This window comes from Talpa europaea, assembly GCF_964194135.1.
Source record: "Talpa europaea genome assembly, chromosome: 6".
Taxonomy (NCBI): domain Eukaryota; kingdom Metazoa; phylum Chordata; class Mammalia; order Eulipotyphla; family Talpidae; genus Talpa; species Talpa europaea.
Window position 1 is genome coordinate 46,373,167 of NC_140072.1, and position 15,520 is coordinate 46,388,686.

Consider the following 15,520-nt stretch of genomic DNA (forward strand, 5'->3'; position numbering starts at 1 on the left):
TAGCAGCTAAAGACCAGGTCAAGCAATGGTGATGAATATCGATGGGTCCTTTTTCATTTGTAAAAATCTATTTATATTAGATATAAACTCACTGTTTGTCACATATGATAAAAATATTTTTCCTACTGTGAAAACTGTTGAGCTAAAAAAGAAAGAGAGAAATTTTGCCATTTGCAGCAACATGAATGGACATAGAGGGTGTTATGTTAGGAGAAACAAGTTGGATGGAGAAAGACAAGCCATATGGTTTCACTCATATGTGGTAGATAACCACAAATGAACAAACAAAACAAAGCAAAATAACCTTTTACTTTTAAGAGGCTTAGACAAACTTAGACTTAGATAAGACTAAAACATGGTTGCCAGAGTTAAGGGGGAAGAAAACTGGGAAAACCAGATAAAAGGGGTCAGTTGCATGATGGTAGATGTTAGTGGTGATTATAACACAGTATATATAAATGTTGATTTCAAAGGTTGTACATTTGAAACCTATATAATGTTATAAACCCATTTTACTTTAATAAAAAAGAACTAGATTAAAATGTACCCCTATTTTGGGACACATTCCATTCACATATAGTGTTTTAAAAATTAAAATGAAGTTTAAAATATTTATGCATTATCTCTTTTTATTCCTTTGCTAAATTCTATTAATGTCTTATTTTTCCCTAATGTTAAGTTAACCAAGGGTAGTCAGTGTAGTAAATTTTCTACCATAGAATAAATTTAAGATCAGTTAAATTGGTTGTCGTAGACATAGACTTAATCCTATTTTAATTTTTAAAAGTTAATTTGACTTTAAAACATAATTGCTACTTTTTTCTTTTCTTGAGTAAAGCATATTTCCCTATATGATTCCACTTAGGGAATTATTTTCTTATATCTACTTCTACAGAAATAGTTTATTACCTCCTTCTATCCATGGCCTTCCCCTCAAAGAAAAGTTAAAATCTATCTTGCCCCTTCACTTACTTAGAATTTAAAGGAGGAAATCGTATGTTGGTACAATAAATTAAAACATATTATATAAATCCTTTACAAGGATCAAGAGACATGTTATCAAAAGGAACAATTCCCTGAATTACATACAAACTATTCAAAGCACACTCAAGATTTTCATGTTCTTGTGCTTTTCATGTTCTTACTCTTTGGCTATTTGAACATGTACCTGGGTGTCTGTGAAGAGGAAAACCATATTCTTGTCCTCTACACCAGCCAGTTTGTACAACTTCCTCAGGTCTTCATGAAAAGTTTCATAATTGTAGCCCCGGCTCAGTTCAATCTGAAAACATCTGTAGCCACATATATAAGCTGCAAGTCTTGTAAGAGATTGCTTTCCTGTGCCTCCTACTCCGACAAGCAAAGCATTGCCTCTTTCCTGGCGAATCATGCGGGCAATCCTGCAGCGAGCACAGAAAGACTTATTTCAAGTGTACAGACATGGCTTTTATTCAGAGGGCCCACCCCAGAGTGGAAGACTGGTGCAGTGCAGTGCCAGCCCTTGGCAAAATACCACAGTAAAAAGCAGGGTATGTCTGAAGGTCACAATTGTGAGAAAATTATTGCTTGACCTATAGTCATCTCACCACTATTTCCTATAGTCTGTTAGCCTTTGGTTGTGCAAAATTAGAGGAAAATAAAATCTCTTCTTCCTCTCAAACTGTGGAGGAAATTGCCAGGAAACTTGCGGGGACTAAGGCTACTACTTATATTAGCTGTCAGACTGACAAATCCAGGTCTCCATTTATAAAAATGATCAAGCAGATAAATCATCAGACCTCAGAAATGACGCTACAGTACAGAGAAAGGGGTCACAGGGAGTAGTTGAAATGAATTTACTATAAGATATTGGCAAAATTTTAGCAAATTTCTGATTCATTCTTACAAGAACGATTTTAAAAGTACTGCAATCGGGCCTCCCCGGTGGCGCAGTGGTTGAGCGCTGGGTTGCGAAGCTGCCCGCGGCCTCTGCGGCGCCGGTTCGATCCCCGGCTGCTCCCCGGCCACCGAAGGAGGGTCCCGCAAGCCGCGCAGACCTCTCCTGCCGCCCGCTGCTCCCCTCAGCAGTGTACTTCGGTCCTTCTGCCTGCTCTGCTCCCCGCTCTGGCTCTGGTGAATTCTCTCACCCTCCCGCACTTCTGGCTGTACCCAGTGCATGTATAAACAAAACAAACAAATAAATAATAAAAAAAAATGCCTCTATTAAAAAAAAATTAAAAAAAATTAAAAAAAAATTAAAAAAAAAAAAAAAAAAGTACTGCAATCATGGCCTCCCCGGTGGCGCAGCGGTTGAGCGCTGGGCTGTGACGCTGCTCGCAGCTTCTGCAGCACTGATTAGATCCCGGCTGCCGGCGAGGGTCCCACATGCGCACAGACCTCTCCTGCCACCCGCTGCTCCCCTCAGCAGTGTACTTCGGTCCTTCTTCCTGTTCTTCTTCCCCGCTCTGGCTCTGGTGAATTCTCTCACCCTCCCGCACTTCTGACTGTACCCAGTGCTTGTATAAATAAATAAATAAATCTTAAAAAAAAAAAAAGTATCGCAATCATAACATTAGAGTGAATATTCAGAAAGGGTCAAAAAAATCTGAGTTCAGGGAAAATTGAAGATGGAAAATCTGACTACCAAGTTGAAAACCTCAGAGAAAAATGAGCCTCACATCTCAAAGTGAAAGTAAAAGACAATCTTAAGGAATTTACCCAGAACCCAGAGAGAATTAATTAAAAATGACAATAGAAAAAAAGGAAGATAAGGAGGGTAAATTTAGGAAAAACAAATGCGAACCTAGCGGTCACATAACAGGAACTACAGAAGGAGAGATGAGAGGAGACAGAACGGATGTGGAGTCCACATGGGCAGAAGTGCCTCAGGTGTTCCAGGTGCAGTCTGCAACTGCATGAGAAAACTTAGGAAATACTGGGAACCACGAGAAATTGTAGTAGATGAATTTACTGAATATTACAGTGACTTGTTATATAGCAACAGACTATTGGGACATTCTCTGAGCCTTACCTGTAGAGAGATTATGATATTGAGCCATAGAGAGGTGTTATGATTAACTGAATGAGACTCCCTATTGTGGTTTTACGTTCACGCTAAGAATCGTTATTATTACTGTTCCACAGATGAAACTGGTACCAGAAGTCACAGGGGGTAGACTTTGACTTATTTTTTTTTTTTAAAGATTTATTTATTTATTTATTTATTTATTTATTTATTTATTTATTTATTTATTTATTTATTTATTTATACAAGCACTGGGTACAGTCAGAAGCGCGGGAGGGTGAGAGAATTCACCAGAGCCAGAGGGGAGAGCAGAGCAGGCAGACTGACCAAGTACACTGCTGAGGGGAGCAGTGGGCAGCAGGAGAGGTCTGAGCGCCATGTGGAACCCTCACCCGGGGGCCAGGGATCCAACCGGCGCTGCAGAGGCTGCGGGCAACTTGGCAACCCAGCGCTCAACCGCTGCGCCACTGGGGAGGCCCTGACTTATTCTTAAGGGCCATTTTAACATTTAAAATTGTCCATCCGGTAAGGGATTTATCACAAAGATATACAAATAACTCACACGATTCAACACAAACAAAAACAATCTAGTCAAGAAATGGGCAGAAGAACTTAAAAGACACTTCTCCAAAGAGGAAATGCAAATGGCCAACAGGCATATGAAAAAATGTTCAACATCACTTATAATCAGGGAAATGCAAATCAAATCAAAACTACACTGAGATACCACCTTATACCAGTAAGAATGGCACATATCAAAAATGCCAGCAACAGCAAATGTTGGAGAGGATGTGGTGAAAAAGAACTCTCCTACATTGCTGGTGGGAGTGTAAACCTGGTCCAACCACGATGGAAAGCTGTCTGGAGTTTCCTCTGTCTACTAAAAATGGAGCTACCATATGACCCAGCAATTCCACTCCTATGGATTTATCAAAAGGACACAAAAATATTGATTCAAAAGAACACCTGCACCCCTATGTTTATTGCAGCAGGTGAAACCTGGAGACAACCCAAATGCCCAAAAATAGATGACTGGATCAAGAAGATGTGGCATATATACACAATGGAATGTTACTCAGCAGTCAAAAAAGATAAACTCCTGCCATTCACAGCAATGTGGATGGAACTGGAAGGAATTATGCTCAGTGAAATAAGCCAGAAGGAAAAAGAAAAATATTGGATGGTTTCACTTATAGCAGGAATATAGGGGAACCAAATAAGACATCAGTGTAAAAAAATAATAACAGTACAAACACAACAAAGCAAAACCAGGCAATTATAAATCAGAGACATCCTGCAGGGGAGGAGGAGGGAGAGGGATCGGAGGGGGGAAGGGAGGAGCCCAGGGACTGAGGTGATGGTGCACAGGTGCACTGGGGAAGGGAATTCTATAGGGACTACACCTGAGGGGGTGGGTGGAAACAAATATTATTTAAAAATGAACAATGATGTAAAAAATTAATATAAAAAATAAATAAATATCCCTAGACATGGAAAAAAACAAAAAAAATTCGTAGGCAAAGAGATTGAGTTAGTTGGTGTGCTCTGAGGTAGTAAGTCCTCTGAAATATGGATGGAACACCAATATTATTCCACTAATATATGTCAGAGTTCTGCCCTCTCACAGCTTGTATTTTGGTAAGAAGTTAGAAAAGAAACACAACACAATGTGAATAGTGATACATGTGCATATGCATTTAAAAATTAAATTTTGCTTGAGTATCAAAAAAAAAATTGTCCATCAGGACACAGCTACTCCAAAAAGGACTGCAGATATTTAGGCTGGATACCTACATGTCAGGGATGCTTCTCAAAGGATACTTGGAATGAATAAAAGTCAGACTATACACAGATGGAATCTACATTCCTTGGATTCAACTTATTGTGTTATAATTTTGAACCCTCTCTTCCTTTAGGCATGCATGGAATCAGCTTTGAATGTATATGCATCTCTGTAAACCATCTTAGATCCTTTTTTGTAACAAGAAAGGACATTTAAACCAAGCAAAACTATTAATATTTAGTGAAAATAATGATCTCTGGAATTACAGAGAGAGTTCATATATATATATATATATATAACTTTCATATTAATATTTGCTGATAAATCACTGTACATCTATAAAATCTAGTCCTTAACTTTTAATACAAAAGAGATCAGATCAATGCATTGCATTATTGGGCACCTTTTAGCACTGTACCTTGAAACATGTTCTATAGCATCCTGGAAGAACACCAACTTTACTTCTTTGGGATGTGTAAGATTATAATCATCAAGATAGTCTTGTAGAACATTTGCAATTTTGTCCATATCAGTCAAGTCTTCATAAATACGATCACTCTTATCTGATCCAAACTATAAAATGATTTATGGGAGAAGAACTAGGTTGAATAAATTTTGATATATAAATAAATAAAAAATATATATAGCACATGTAATATTAGGAAGGAAAGGTATTTCATCTATGTTATTTAATCATTTGCTTTTATATATGTTAGCAAGGCTTTTAGTAATAAGGAAATGGTACTAAAGAAACTCAGATTTTCATGAATAACTGAAAATCTATTTCATTTAATTTCTGCTGAGTGGTATATAGAATGGCAATGATCTTAGCAATAAAATACATATAGGAGCTCAAAAATAGGCTTTAAATTTTCTCATTATAGTTTACTCTGGTTTCAAATTTTTGTTCTTAGGCTGTTGACATCAGAAGAGTGAAATGAGTTGAAATGATGCAAGATAGAATGTTATGGTTATAGAGAATCATGCCAGAATTATATGTAGCTTTCATATATCAATCATCTAATTTAACTGACTAAATTACTGAGAATGAGATCTGGTATACAATGTAGGGAACTGGAATCCTGTTTGCATTGACTGATGGTGTTTTTTCTTTGTTGGAGCAACTACTCTGGGAGCATTTCATTTGAAATCCTTAGAGACTGAATATACACAAGCAGTGCATACAGAGTCTAGCTGTTCTCTTTGTTTTATTCCCTCATTTGATAACAATATTATTAGAAACACAGAAAATATAATTAATACTTGGAAACAAACTTTGGATTTTATTTTTATAATATCATAGAAATAAAGTTCTTTATATATATATATATGCATGCATACACATACACACACACACACACACTTTTTTGTGTGTGTGTGGTTAGGGTTACCAGAATGGTGAGGTAGAGCATACATACAAGACGGGCTTACTCACTTGTTTAAACAGCATTGGCCGAGAGCCTACCCCACACCTAGCTCTGTGCAGGAAATGGGGAATTAGGGTGAACAACAGAGACATGCCCCCTGCCCTCTAGGAGACACTCGGAATGTTGTACAAAAACAAGAGCCAACTGTAAAACAAGATCTATCTGCCAACATAAGTAGGGTTGTTCCATGGAAGACTTATTCTAGGCAGGTCTAGAGAGTAAAGTTGGGGCTTCTGTGTAGATGTTATTAGGGGACAGACTTGAAGAGCTCAGTGTAAGGAACTCTGCTACTAATTAGAGCTCCCTTGAAATGAGTAGGGCAGCACTAATAATTAACGAAGGCTGGACAGCTATAAAGAATAAAATAAGGAAGATTCTAATCCTGGAATAGGAGATTAAACCTCTCTATTTAATTCCAAACAGAATACCTGATAGATCTTTGATTAGAACTATTATCAAAATGAATGCAGCACTAAGATTAGGAGTCAGCAATGTTTTTCACTAGGGCCAGATATTAAATATCTGAGGGTTTGCAGGTCAGATAGTCTCTGTGCTACTACTTCACTCTGCCTTGCAATGCAAAAGTAACCTTGTAAACAGTACATAATTCAAGTGGTCATAACTGTGTTCCTATGGAACTTTTATTTATGGAGCCAGCTGTGGAAAGATTTGGCCTAAGGGCCATAGTTTGCTGATTCCTTGTCAGATCTTTAATTTTCACACATTTAAAATTCTTGTAGAATAAAAAAGAACAAAAAACACCAAAATTAGCAGACAACTGTAAATGAGAGACAGGGCCTCCCTGGTGCAGGAGTTAAAGACACAGCACTATCAAGCTATTGCCAGCCACTGCAGCACGATTTCAATCCCCGGTTGCTCAGGGAGAAACCCACATGGCGCAGCAGACCTCTCCTGACTTGCCTGCTGCTGCTCCTCTCAGCAGTGTACTTAGGTCAGTCTGCCTGTTCTATTCCCCGCTCTGTCTCTGGTGAATCCTCTCACCCTTCTGCATACAAGAACCTGTATCCCAGTTCTTGTATGCATAAATAAATAAATCTTCAAAAAAATAAATCGGAGATATTCTGCAAGGGAGGGAGAGGCAGATGGATCAAAACAGGGGAGAGAAGAGCACAGGGGACTATGGTATGGTGCAAAGGTGAATTCATGGTGGGAATTTTACGGGACTACACCTGAGAGCAGGAAGTATACATTGTACAAAAATGAACAATGATGTAAATATATATATATTAAAAGAATATTAGTAGACATTGGAAAATAGTAAATGCTTTATAATCTTCAAATGTAGTCAGGTCAATACAGTATTCTTTTTACCTTAATGAAATCTCCAAATATGATGGGCTTAGTCAAAAAATATTCCATACCAATTGCAATTCCAAAATGTTTGTCTATTCAAAAACAAAATAAAATTTTAAGATGATGATAAGCTTGGATGCAGTGTATTAAAAAGATAAACAAAATAATATCATCTGTGATTTTATTTAGAAGCTCTAATTGGTATAAATGAAAACTGAGAGAAAGTCATGTTAATACTATTCACTTTAGTTTGTTTGATCAGTTCCTGAATTTAAGAATAAAAATGATTTATATTAAGAATCTTATTAAACAGATAATGAACATATATTTAATAAATAAGGAGTACTTTAGAGATGATGCTCTGCTTCTTATCAAGACAAACGCTGTTTTTACTGCCTTTCCTCTTCTATTTAACATTCTATACTGAGCTAAAAGATATTAACCCTTCCTGAATTTCAATAAAATGACTTTTTAAGAAGTTTAAAACAATGCACATTTATTGTCTCACAGTTTCCAGTGATGAGGAACTCAGATACAACTTAGGCAGGTCCCTAGCTAAGGGTTTCACCAGACCGCAATGAAAGTACCTGTTGGGTCTTCTTTCAAATTCTTGTGATTGTTGGTAAAATTCAAGAGGTTAAGGGACAGAGCTTCTTTGTTGGCAATTAGCCAGGGTAACTCTCAACTCCTAAAGACCTCCCATAGAGCTTGACACATGGCCTTCTTACATATATTTGAATCATTGAAGAAAACAACTTTTACTCATGAAAGACTAAAATTCATTTTGCTTTACCCTAAATGTGCTCATTTAAATTTTTTCTTTATACAAACTAAATTGTTTTTCACTAATAACATAGAATATTTAAATAAAGATTGGTATTTACTGGCCATTTCTGTCAAAATAGCACAGAAGTAGTGCTTATCTTCATTATTAATCAAACGATCGTGGAAGACTCTTTGACATTCATGACAAAAGAGTCTGAATATCTGTATTTCTTCTCTTACTGTTCCTGGATCGCACTGGAGGATACCTGTTTTTTTTTTTAAAGAAAAGGGAAAAAAGGGAAATTCATTATATAACCATCATTTTGTTAACTAGAAAATCTTTAAGTCCAGCTTAATCTCCACACAACTAGAAATGAGGTGTTTCCCCAGAGGACATGCACATAATAATGGGGCCCCATGTTTTGAAAGTAAAACAGACACATTATCTGATAAAGTTATTTCTTATTTTGTGATGTTTCTTTAAGTGAACATGTGCAGTGGTCAGACTTCACAGTATAAGCAGTGTTTACCTTATCTCATCAGAATAGGACTAGGGAAGCAATTGTTAAGGATGATAAATAAATAACTACATTAGACAATGTCTGAGATCCAGGAAGTGAGTTCATGGATCAATTGGTATCTTACTCTAAAGATTGGTATCCTACTCTAAAGATGTTCTAATTGATGGTCACAGGATCCAGATCATTCAGAGTCTCACTCCTACAGCAGGTGAGTGGGAAGCAGCCTGGGAAGAATCTGAATGGGGGACACTATTGGCTTCTGTGAGGGAAGAACTGAATTAAAGGTGGTGTAACTGGGTAGCTTGGAAGCAGGAAACCAGAGAAAGGCTCTTTCTGTTAGAAATCCTGGTAAGGATGATGGGCATTTGAGTTGGATTGTTAGTGGATGGAGTGGTGGGAAAAAGAACTGGGACCTATTTTGAAGATAAAACCATTAGGATTATTGATGAATTGGATGGGAATCATCCAAGAATGAGAACAATCAACTATGGGGCCAAAGCAACTAAAGGGTTCACAAGGCTGGGGAGGAGGGGTAAAGTAAGAACTCAGTTTCAGACACCAAGAAGTATAATTTCAACTGGTAAGTAAGGAATTGGGGAAAGGAATTGGATATACAAGTCAGACACTTAGATCAGAGTGAGAAGTTGGGGGTAGACATTTAAGCAGCATCTCTGAATGGATGGCATTTAATACCATTTAACCAATTGAGATTACCTGGGGAGTATGTATAGATAAAAAAGAAGACAGAAGACAAGCTCCTGGGGCACCCTAACATTCTGAAGTAAAGAAGAGGGACAGGTATAAAAAGAGACTGAACAGCAATAATCAGTAAGGGAAGAGGGTGCCCAGCGGAGCACTGGAGAGGGAAGGGTCTCAAAAGAAAGTGAGGGGTGTGTAAGTCAAACACTACTGAGAGGTTAAGGTATAGATTCAGAACAGCCCAGTGGATTTGGCAAGATGGGGAGTCAAGAAGAGTTTAGTGCAGTGTCACCAAGGGGTGTTTCTGAAAACAACAGGGAAAAGGTGTTTGTGTATGTGTGTGTGTGTGTGTGTGTATGGGGGGGGGTGTTTGGCAGCAGGGGAATATGAGGCTTAAAGAGAATTATTTTTTAAGATGAGGGCTATATTTTTGTGTTGTTGGGAATGATTCAATATAAGAGGAAACAGTGATGATGCAGAAGAGAAGAGGGAATTATAGGAGCAGGAGAGAATGGGATTCAGTGCTGAGGGATCTTCGTATGCTACAGGGGCAGACAGTTCAGCCATGAAAGTAGGAGGAAAGGCAGTTACAGGATGTCTGGGAGATCTGGAAGGTGAGAGTTCTGGCTCAACTATTTCTGTTCTTTTTTTTTTAGTGAAATAACAAGACAGGTAATCTGGTTGGAGTGAGAAACGGGAGGCGATCTTGGCAATCTGAGGGAAGCTGTGAGGTAGTGAGCCTGGGGTGGGGTGGGGGGGTCAAAGGTGAATTGAACAGGGACAAGTAGTGGTATTTCCAGGAAAGTCATAGACACCTGTGTATATACAACTGATAAAGAGATTTGGGGGTGGGAAATGAAGGAAGGGTGCTGGTTAGAGAATGAGGGTTGCATATACCACCTTGCACACATTTGGACAAGTCCCTCAAATTAAAGACGTAGTGGGACTTGGCAGGTGTTGGCAGAAGATCAATACTCATTCTGTTATAAATCTCAACTGCAGCTTCTACGATGTTTGATGCAGTCTTCTTTACAGCTGGTGGGAAGTCATTCAGGAAGCCATTTAAGATGGCCTAGAACCAGAAACATAATATGAGAAAATTAGGGTTTATTTTTATACCAAACTTATCATTCAAATACTCTAGATCTGATGATACCTTTTCTAATAACAACCAGAAAGCTGAATTCCAAATCAAGAATGCCTGAGTATTAAAATTCATTCATAAATTTCAGAATATATTCTCAAGAATGGGTTTACTCCTGTCTTCTATGATTGGCAATCCCGAGCAGTATTCATATTTGACCAGTGATTGTACCATAAATTTACTCTGAAATAATTTAATTTAGAACACTGCTTGATGTGGTCACAGGGTCTTCATGGAGGGCCTGACTCATTTGAAAATGAACTGAAATGCTCTCTGATTTTTATGTGATTTTAATCTCCATGTATATTTATTTTATTTAATTTTTAAAAAAGATTTATTTATTTATTTATTTATTTAAAAAGATTTATTTATTTATTTATACAAGCCCTGGGTACAGTCAGAAGTGCGGGAGGGTGAGAGAATTCACCAGAGCCAGAGCGGGGAGCAGAGCAGGCAGAAGGACCGAAGTACACTGCTGAGGGGAGCAGTGGGGGAGCCAGGAAAGGTCTGCTGTGCCATGTGGGTAGCTCCCTGGCCGGGGATTGAACTTGTGCTGCAGTGGCTATGGATAGCCTCATAGGTTGTGTCTTAACCCCTTGTGCCACCAGGGAGGCCCTTGAATACTTTCTTGAATGTGTTTGCTCTCTTCTTTTTCCCTGATATCACTCCATTCTAGTCCCTGTTCTTTTTCATCAGGGTTTTGCCACTTCCTTCATCACTCACTGATCTCTAGGTGATTATTGCCAAAGCCAGTTTCTCCAACCAGTCACTAGTCTTATTCTGTCTACACACATACTTTACTATTTTATTTGTGACTGTGCTTGTTCACGAATTTTCTGTTCCCAAGATCTGTGCCTCCCTGTCAGCTCTCATCCTCCAGGACTCAGCTCATCATCTATCCTCCCTAAGCAGTCTTTGTTGGTTGGTGATGACAGGCTCTAGTCATGCTGCTTCACGTTCTCCCATCATTTTATTCAAAATGTCTTATATTCATTGAACACTTCTGCTCAGCACTTACAGGTAGATGTGGTTATTCTTCCCATTTAAAAGATGAAGACGTGACCCTTTAGGGAGTTTGTATAGGTGGTGGAATATGGGTGGTTGCTTTTGTTGGAGTGGTGATGGCAGCAGAGGCGATGGGTTAGGTGGGCTGAGTTTGAGTTCCCTGAGCAAGTAGACATGCAGACCTGGTGGTCAGGTATGACATGAGCACAGAATCAGGCACTGGACAGGGATGTGATCTGCTGAGAGAATGCTAAGAGGCAAGGCCTGGGATATAACCTTCAGACAGGTGGGGTTGAGTTTTGACAGTCTTTCTGTTTTCCAAAAACTGTATGTGAGACTACAAGCACAGAAGGCAGTGATGCTAATGCTTATCAGCTACTGTCCAGATGCCTGTTTTCACCTGTGGAAAGGGACAGATGGCTCCCTAGAAACACAACAGACTGTTTTCATTGTGGGAGTTTTGGAACAAATGTTTTCTTTTTTCCCTGTTGCACAAGTTTAAATCCATACTCACCTGAAAAATATGTTTCAGACTGTGTTCTGAGGGCATTGGGAGGCACAGCATGCTGAAGTGTCGGATAAAGCGGGGCGTCACAGGGTTTCGGCCACCACCTGGAGGTGCACACGCTGATACAATTGTTACATCCTGTGTGGTGAGAAACCCACTTGGGTCATCCAGCAAATCCATACCAGTGTCAGGATCCAGACCACCATTTTTCTAAGACTTATCATACACCAACATTGTTATGTTTTCCTACATATTATCTGACTTAATCTTCACAATAAGCCCAGGAGATCACTTTTGTTACTTCCATTTTGTAGATGACAAAGCAAGGCCCTGGATAGTTAAGTAAGTTGCTCAAGGTCACTCAGCTAATTCATCTATATTGTACAAATGCTCCTATGTAAAAATTTAACTTAAAATTTTACAAGAACTTGTGTCTTAAAATACATATAGTTAACAAATACTAAGTAGAGCCAAGTCTTGTTATTTGGGGTAGTTGTGTTCTATAAAGTCACCAGGAAAACTGAATCAAGGAACACTTGAGCCATTGCCCCTTGGGAAACCCAGGGTTAGGCTTCTGGAGCCTTTGGTCATATTTTCATCAATTGGTCAACACAGAATATTACAGTTACCACTGGTCTTGCCTTGTCTCTAGCCTACCCTCCCCTCTAACCAAGGAGATCTTCCCATAACATTCCCTCAGATGCCCACTCTCACTCAGAGGATAAATCCATGTTCCACGTCCTGGCACCATGGCCTCCTGGGCTGACTTCTGCATCTCTTGCCATGGTGTCCCACATTCCCTGATTCTGCAGTGCAAAATGCTACCTTTCCTTGCTTTGCCATGCTTTGCCTGCAAGTTCCCTTTCCAATATACCTTCTCCACACAGGCATCTCTTATCCTCAACCCAGTACCCACCCCTATTCCCTCCACTCTCTCTCCACACATCATCCTGCATTATAAATACATGTCAACCTACTTTCTGAGATTGAGCCCTCTGGGAGGTGGGGACTGTCTCATGTGTTCATGAATCTCCTGATTCCAGCATGGCAAGAACTCAATATAGATGGAATGAATTGAATTACACATAAGAAATAATGAAGCCATATGTTATAGGCTGAATTGTGTGTGTCTCCTCTTCCCTTGGCCAATCATAAGTTGAAGTACTAATCCCCAGTATCTCAGAATGTGGCTGTATTTGGGCATAAGGTCCTTAAAGAGGTAATTAAGTCAAAATGAAGATACCAGTATAACTGGTATCTTACACGAAAATGAGATTCTTTTTTTTTTTTTTAATATTTTATTTATTTATACAAGAGCTGGGGTATAGGCCATGGGAGGGTGAAAGAATTCACCAGAGACAGAGTGGGGAACAGAACAGGCAGATGGACCGAAGTACACTGCTAAGGGGAGAGCGGACTAGGCGGAGAGGTCTGCCCCTTCATGTGGGAATCTCCTGAGCCAGCCAGGAATTGAACCAGAGCTGCAGAGGCTGTGGACAGCTTCACAGCGCTGTGCTCAACCCGCTGCGCCACTGGGGAGGCCCACGAAAATGAGATTCAGACACAGATGTGTACAGAGGGGAGACCTTGGGAAGACAAAGGGAGAAGATGGTCATCTGTAAGCAGAGTTTCAGAATAAACCAGTTCTGCTGGCACCTGGATCTTGAACCTCCAGCCTTTAGAATTGTGAATCACCCAGTCTGTGGTACTTTGCTATGGCAGTCTAGCAAACCAACACATTACACTTCCTTCTTGTTTAAATTTAGACATGCAAAGTAATTTAAAATAAAGTAACCTGTATCTCTTTCCAAAACAGTTTGTTTCTGTCATAAAATCCACCAAAATCTTGATATTGTCGAAGTAATTCAATCGGAGGCTGAGAGCCATAGCTATCCAGTCTGGGCATATTTAAATCATCAACAAAAATCACAACTCGTTTGTTAACTGGTGCACCTACAGAAATTAAGAGGATTTAAGAATTATGAATTTCCTTAGAAACTGTAAGACAATGCTTAGGATCCAATGAATACCCTGTAGGTCATAACAAGCTTTCGTGTGAGTGAGCTGGACCCTAGCTGAGTCCTGCTTGAGTAGCAGAGAACTCCCTGTGGGCCTGTGTGGGTGCTGCGGGGGTCTGTGGCCCAGTGGGACATCCATATTGTCAGGTGGTCTCTCATTCTCACTCTCAGTGGTGCCAGTTCTCCAGTTAGGTCTCCACCTTTCTCAATCCCATCTATACCCACTGCCCTCACCAACTGTGTGGCCTGGCATAGAGTGAGGAAAATCTTTCTCTTTTTTAAGTAGGAAGCAGAAAAACATCAAAAGTTTTCTTACACATAAGTCATCTTGGCAGCCTCTGTCAGGAAAACAGGGCTGGATATGCAAAAGCATTCTGGTCAGATCAAAGTGAAATCCAGTAGAGTGGAGCTGCACAAAGTCATATTTAACTTAAAGAAAATCAATATCCATACACGATACAACATGAAGGAGTGATAACAAAGAGAGAAGAGCTTGAGCAGAGTGAGATTACACTCAACTCTGACATCCAGCCCTTATAATTTTAAGTTAACTGAGGCAACCTTAGCGCCCCCACTCTATCATGTAGCCCCGGAAGCCAATCAGTAAGAGAATGGATGGGAAAGGGCTCTAAAAGTTACCCCCCTCCCACTAGAAAGACTGGGAGCCATAGTCTGAGCAGGAAAAAGAGGACAGAGAGGGGAAAGTGAAGCAACTGGTATCCCCACAACTTGTGTAGCAGGGCCTACTACATGATGGACAATGTGGAAGGCAGCTGAACTTGAGCTCTGGCTAGCATTCTTCCTTGGAGGGCTGTGAGCTGGGCAAGTAGACTTCAGCAAGTAGAGGCTCAGGAGGTACTTCTTGAGGGTAGGACTGAATGGAGGTAGAGCCCCTGTTACCCAGCATTTGGGATGCTGCTTGACCTGTGAACAGCTCAGGAATTGTGCTCCTGGAAGCCTGCTGTGCGGAGTATGGGCAGTCATTCAGTGCCAGTCAGAGAAGCAGGGGGCAGAGCACACACAGAACCAACCTAAATGCCAGTTAGGAAAATGACACTTGTCCTTTCAGCCTCTTCCTCCATCCCAACATACACAAGCCTCCTAGAGAGAGGGTGGGGAAGCATAAAAGAGCACCCAGGTTTCTTCTTCACCTCCACACTCCTCCTTTACAACAGAGAAGGGGGAGAGCTTTAAGCTGGGTTTGGAACTGACTTTACATTGGACCAGATTCAAAATAAACTGCCAGTGGCCAGAAAGTTATATTATTTATCCAAGCAATTAATGAGGGAGGGTGAGGTGATCCCACAGAGCCTGGCTGAAAGCACTGACTGA

At 39.9% G+C, this 15,520-nt stretch overlaps 1 protein-coding gene across 1 annotated transcript in view; it reads right to left on the reverse strand.

The window, feature by feature from the left end:
* DNAH6 (dynein axonemal heavy chain 6) overlaps window positions 1–15,520 on the reverse strand; it is a gene marked incomplete at its 3' end in the record, with an annotated part of 180,030 nt that overhangs the window by 73,085 nt on the left and 91,425 nt on the right. The window contains exons 39-45 of the mRNA XM_084235770.1: window positions 13,966–14,123; window positions 12,177–12,308; window positions 10,414–10,585; window positions 8,413–8,559; window positions 7,547–7,620; window positions 5,206–5,360; window positions 1,169–1,400 (exon numbers count right to left, since the gene is read on the reverse strand). Of these exons, the coding sequence (XP_084091896.1) occupies window positions 1,169–1,400; window positions 5,206–5,360; window positions 7,547–7,620; window positions 8,413–8,559; window positions 10,414–10,585; window positions 12,177–12,308; window positions 13,966–14,123 (1,070 nt within the window). The remainder of the gene's footprint in view (window positions 1–1,168; window positions 1,401–5,205; window positions 5,361–7,546; window positions 7,621–8,412; window positions 8,560–10,413; window positions 10,586–12,176; window positions 12,309–13,965; window positions 14,124–15,520) is intronic.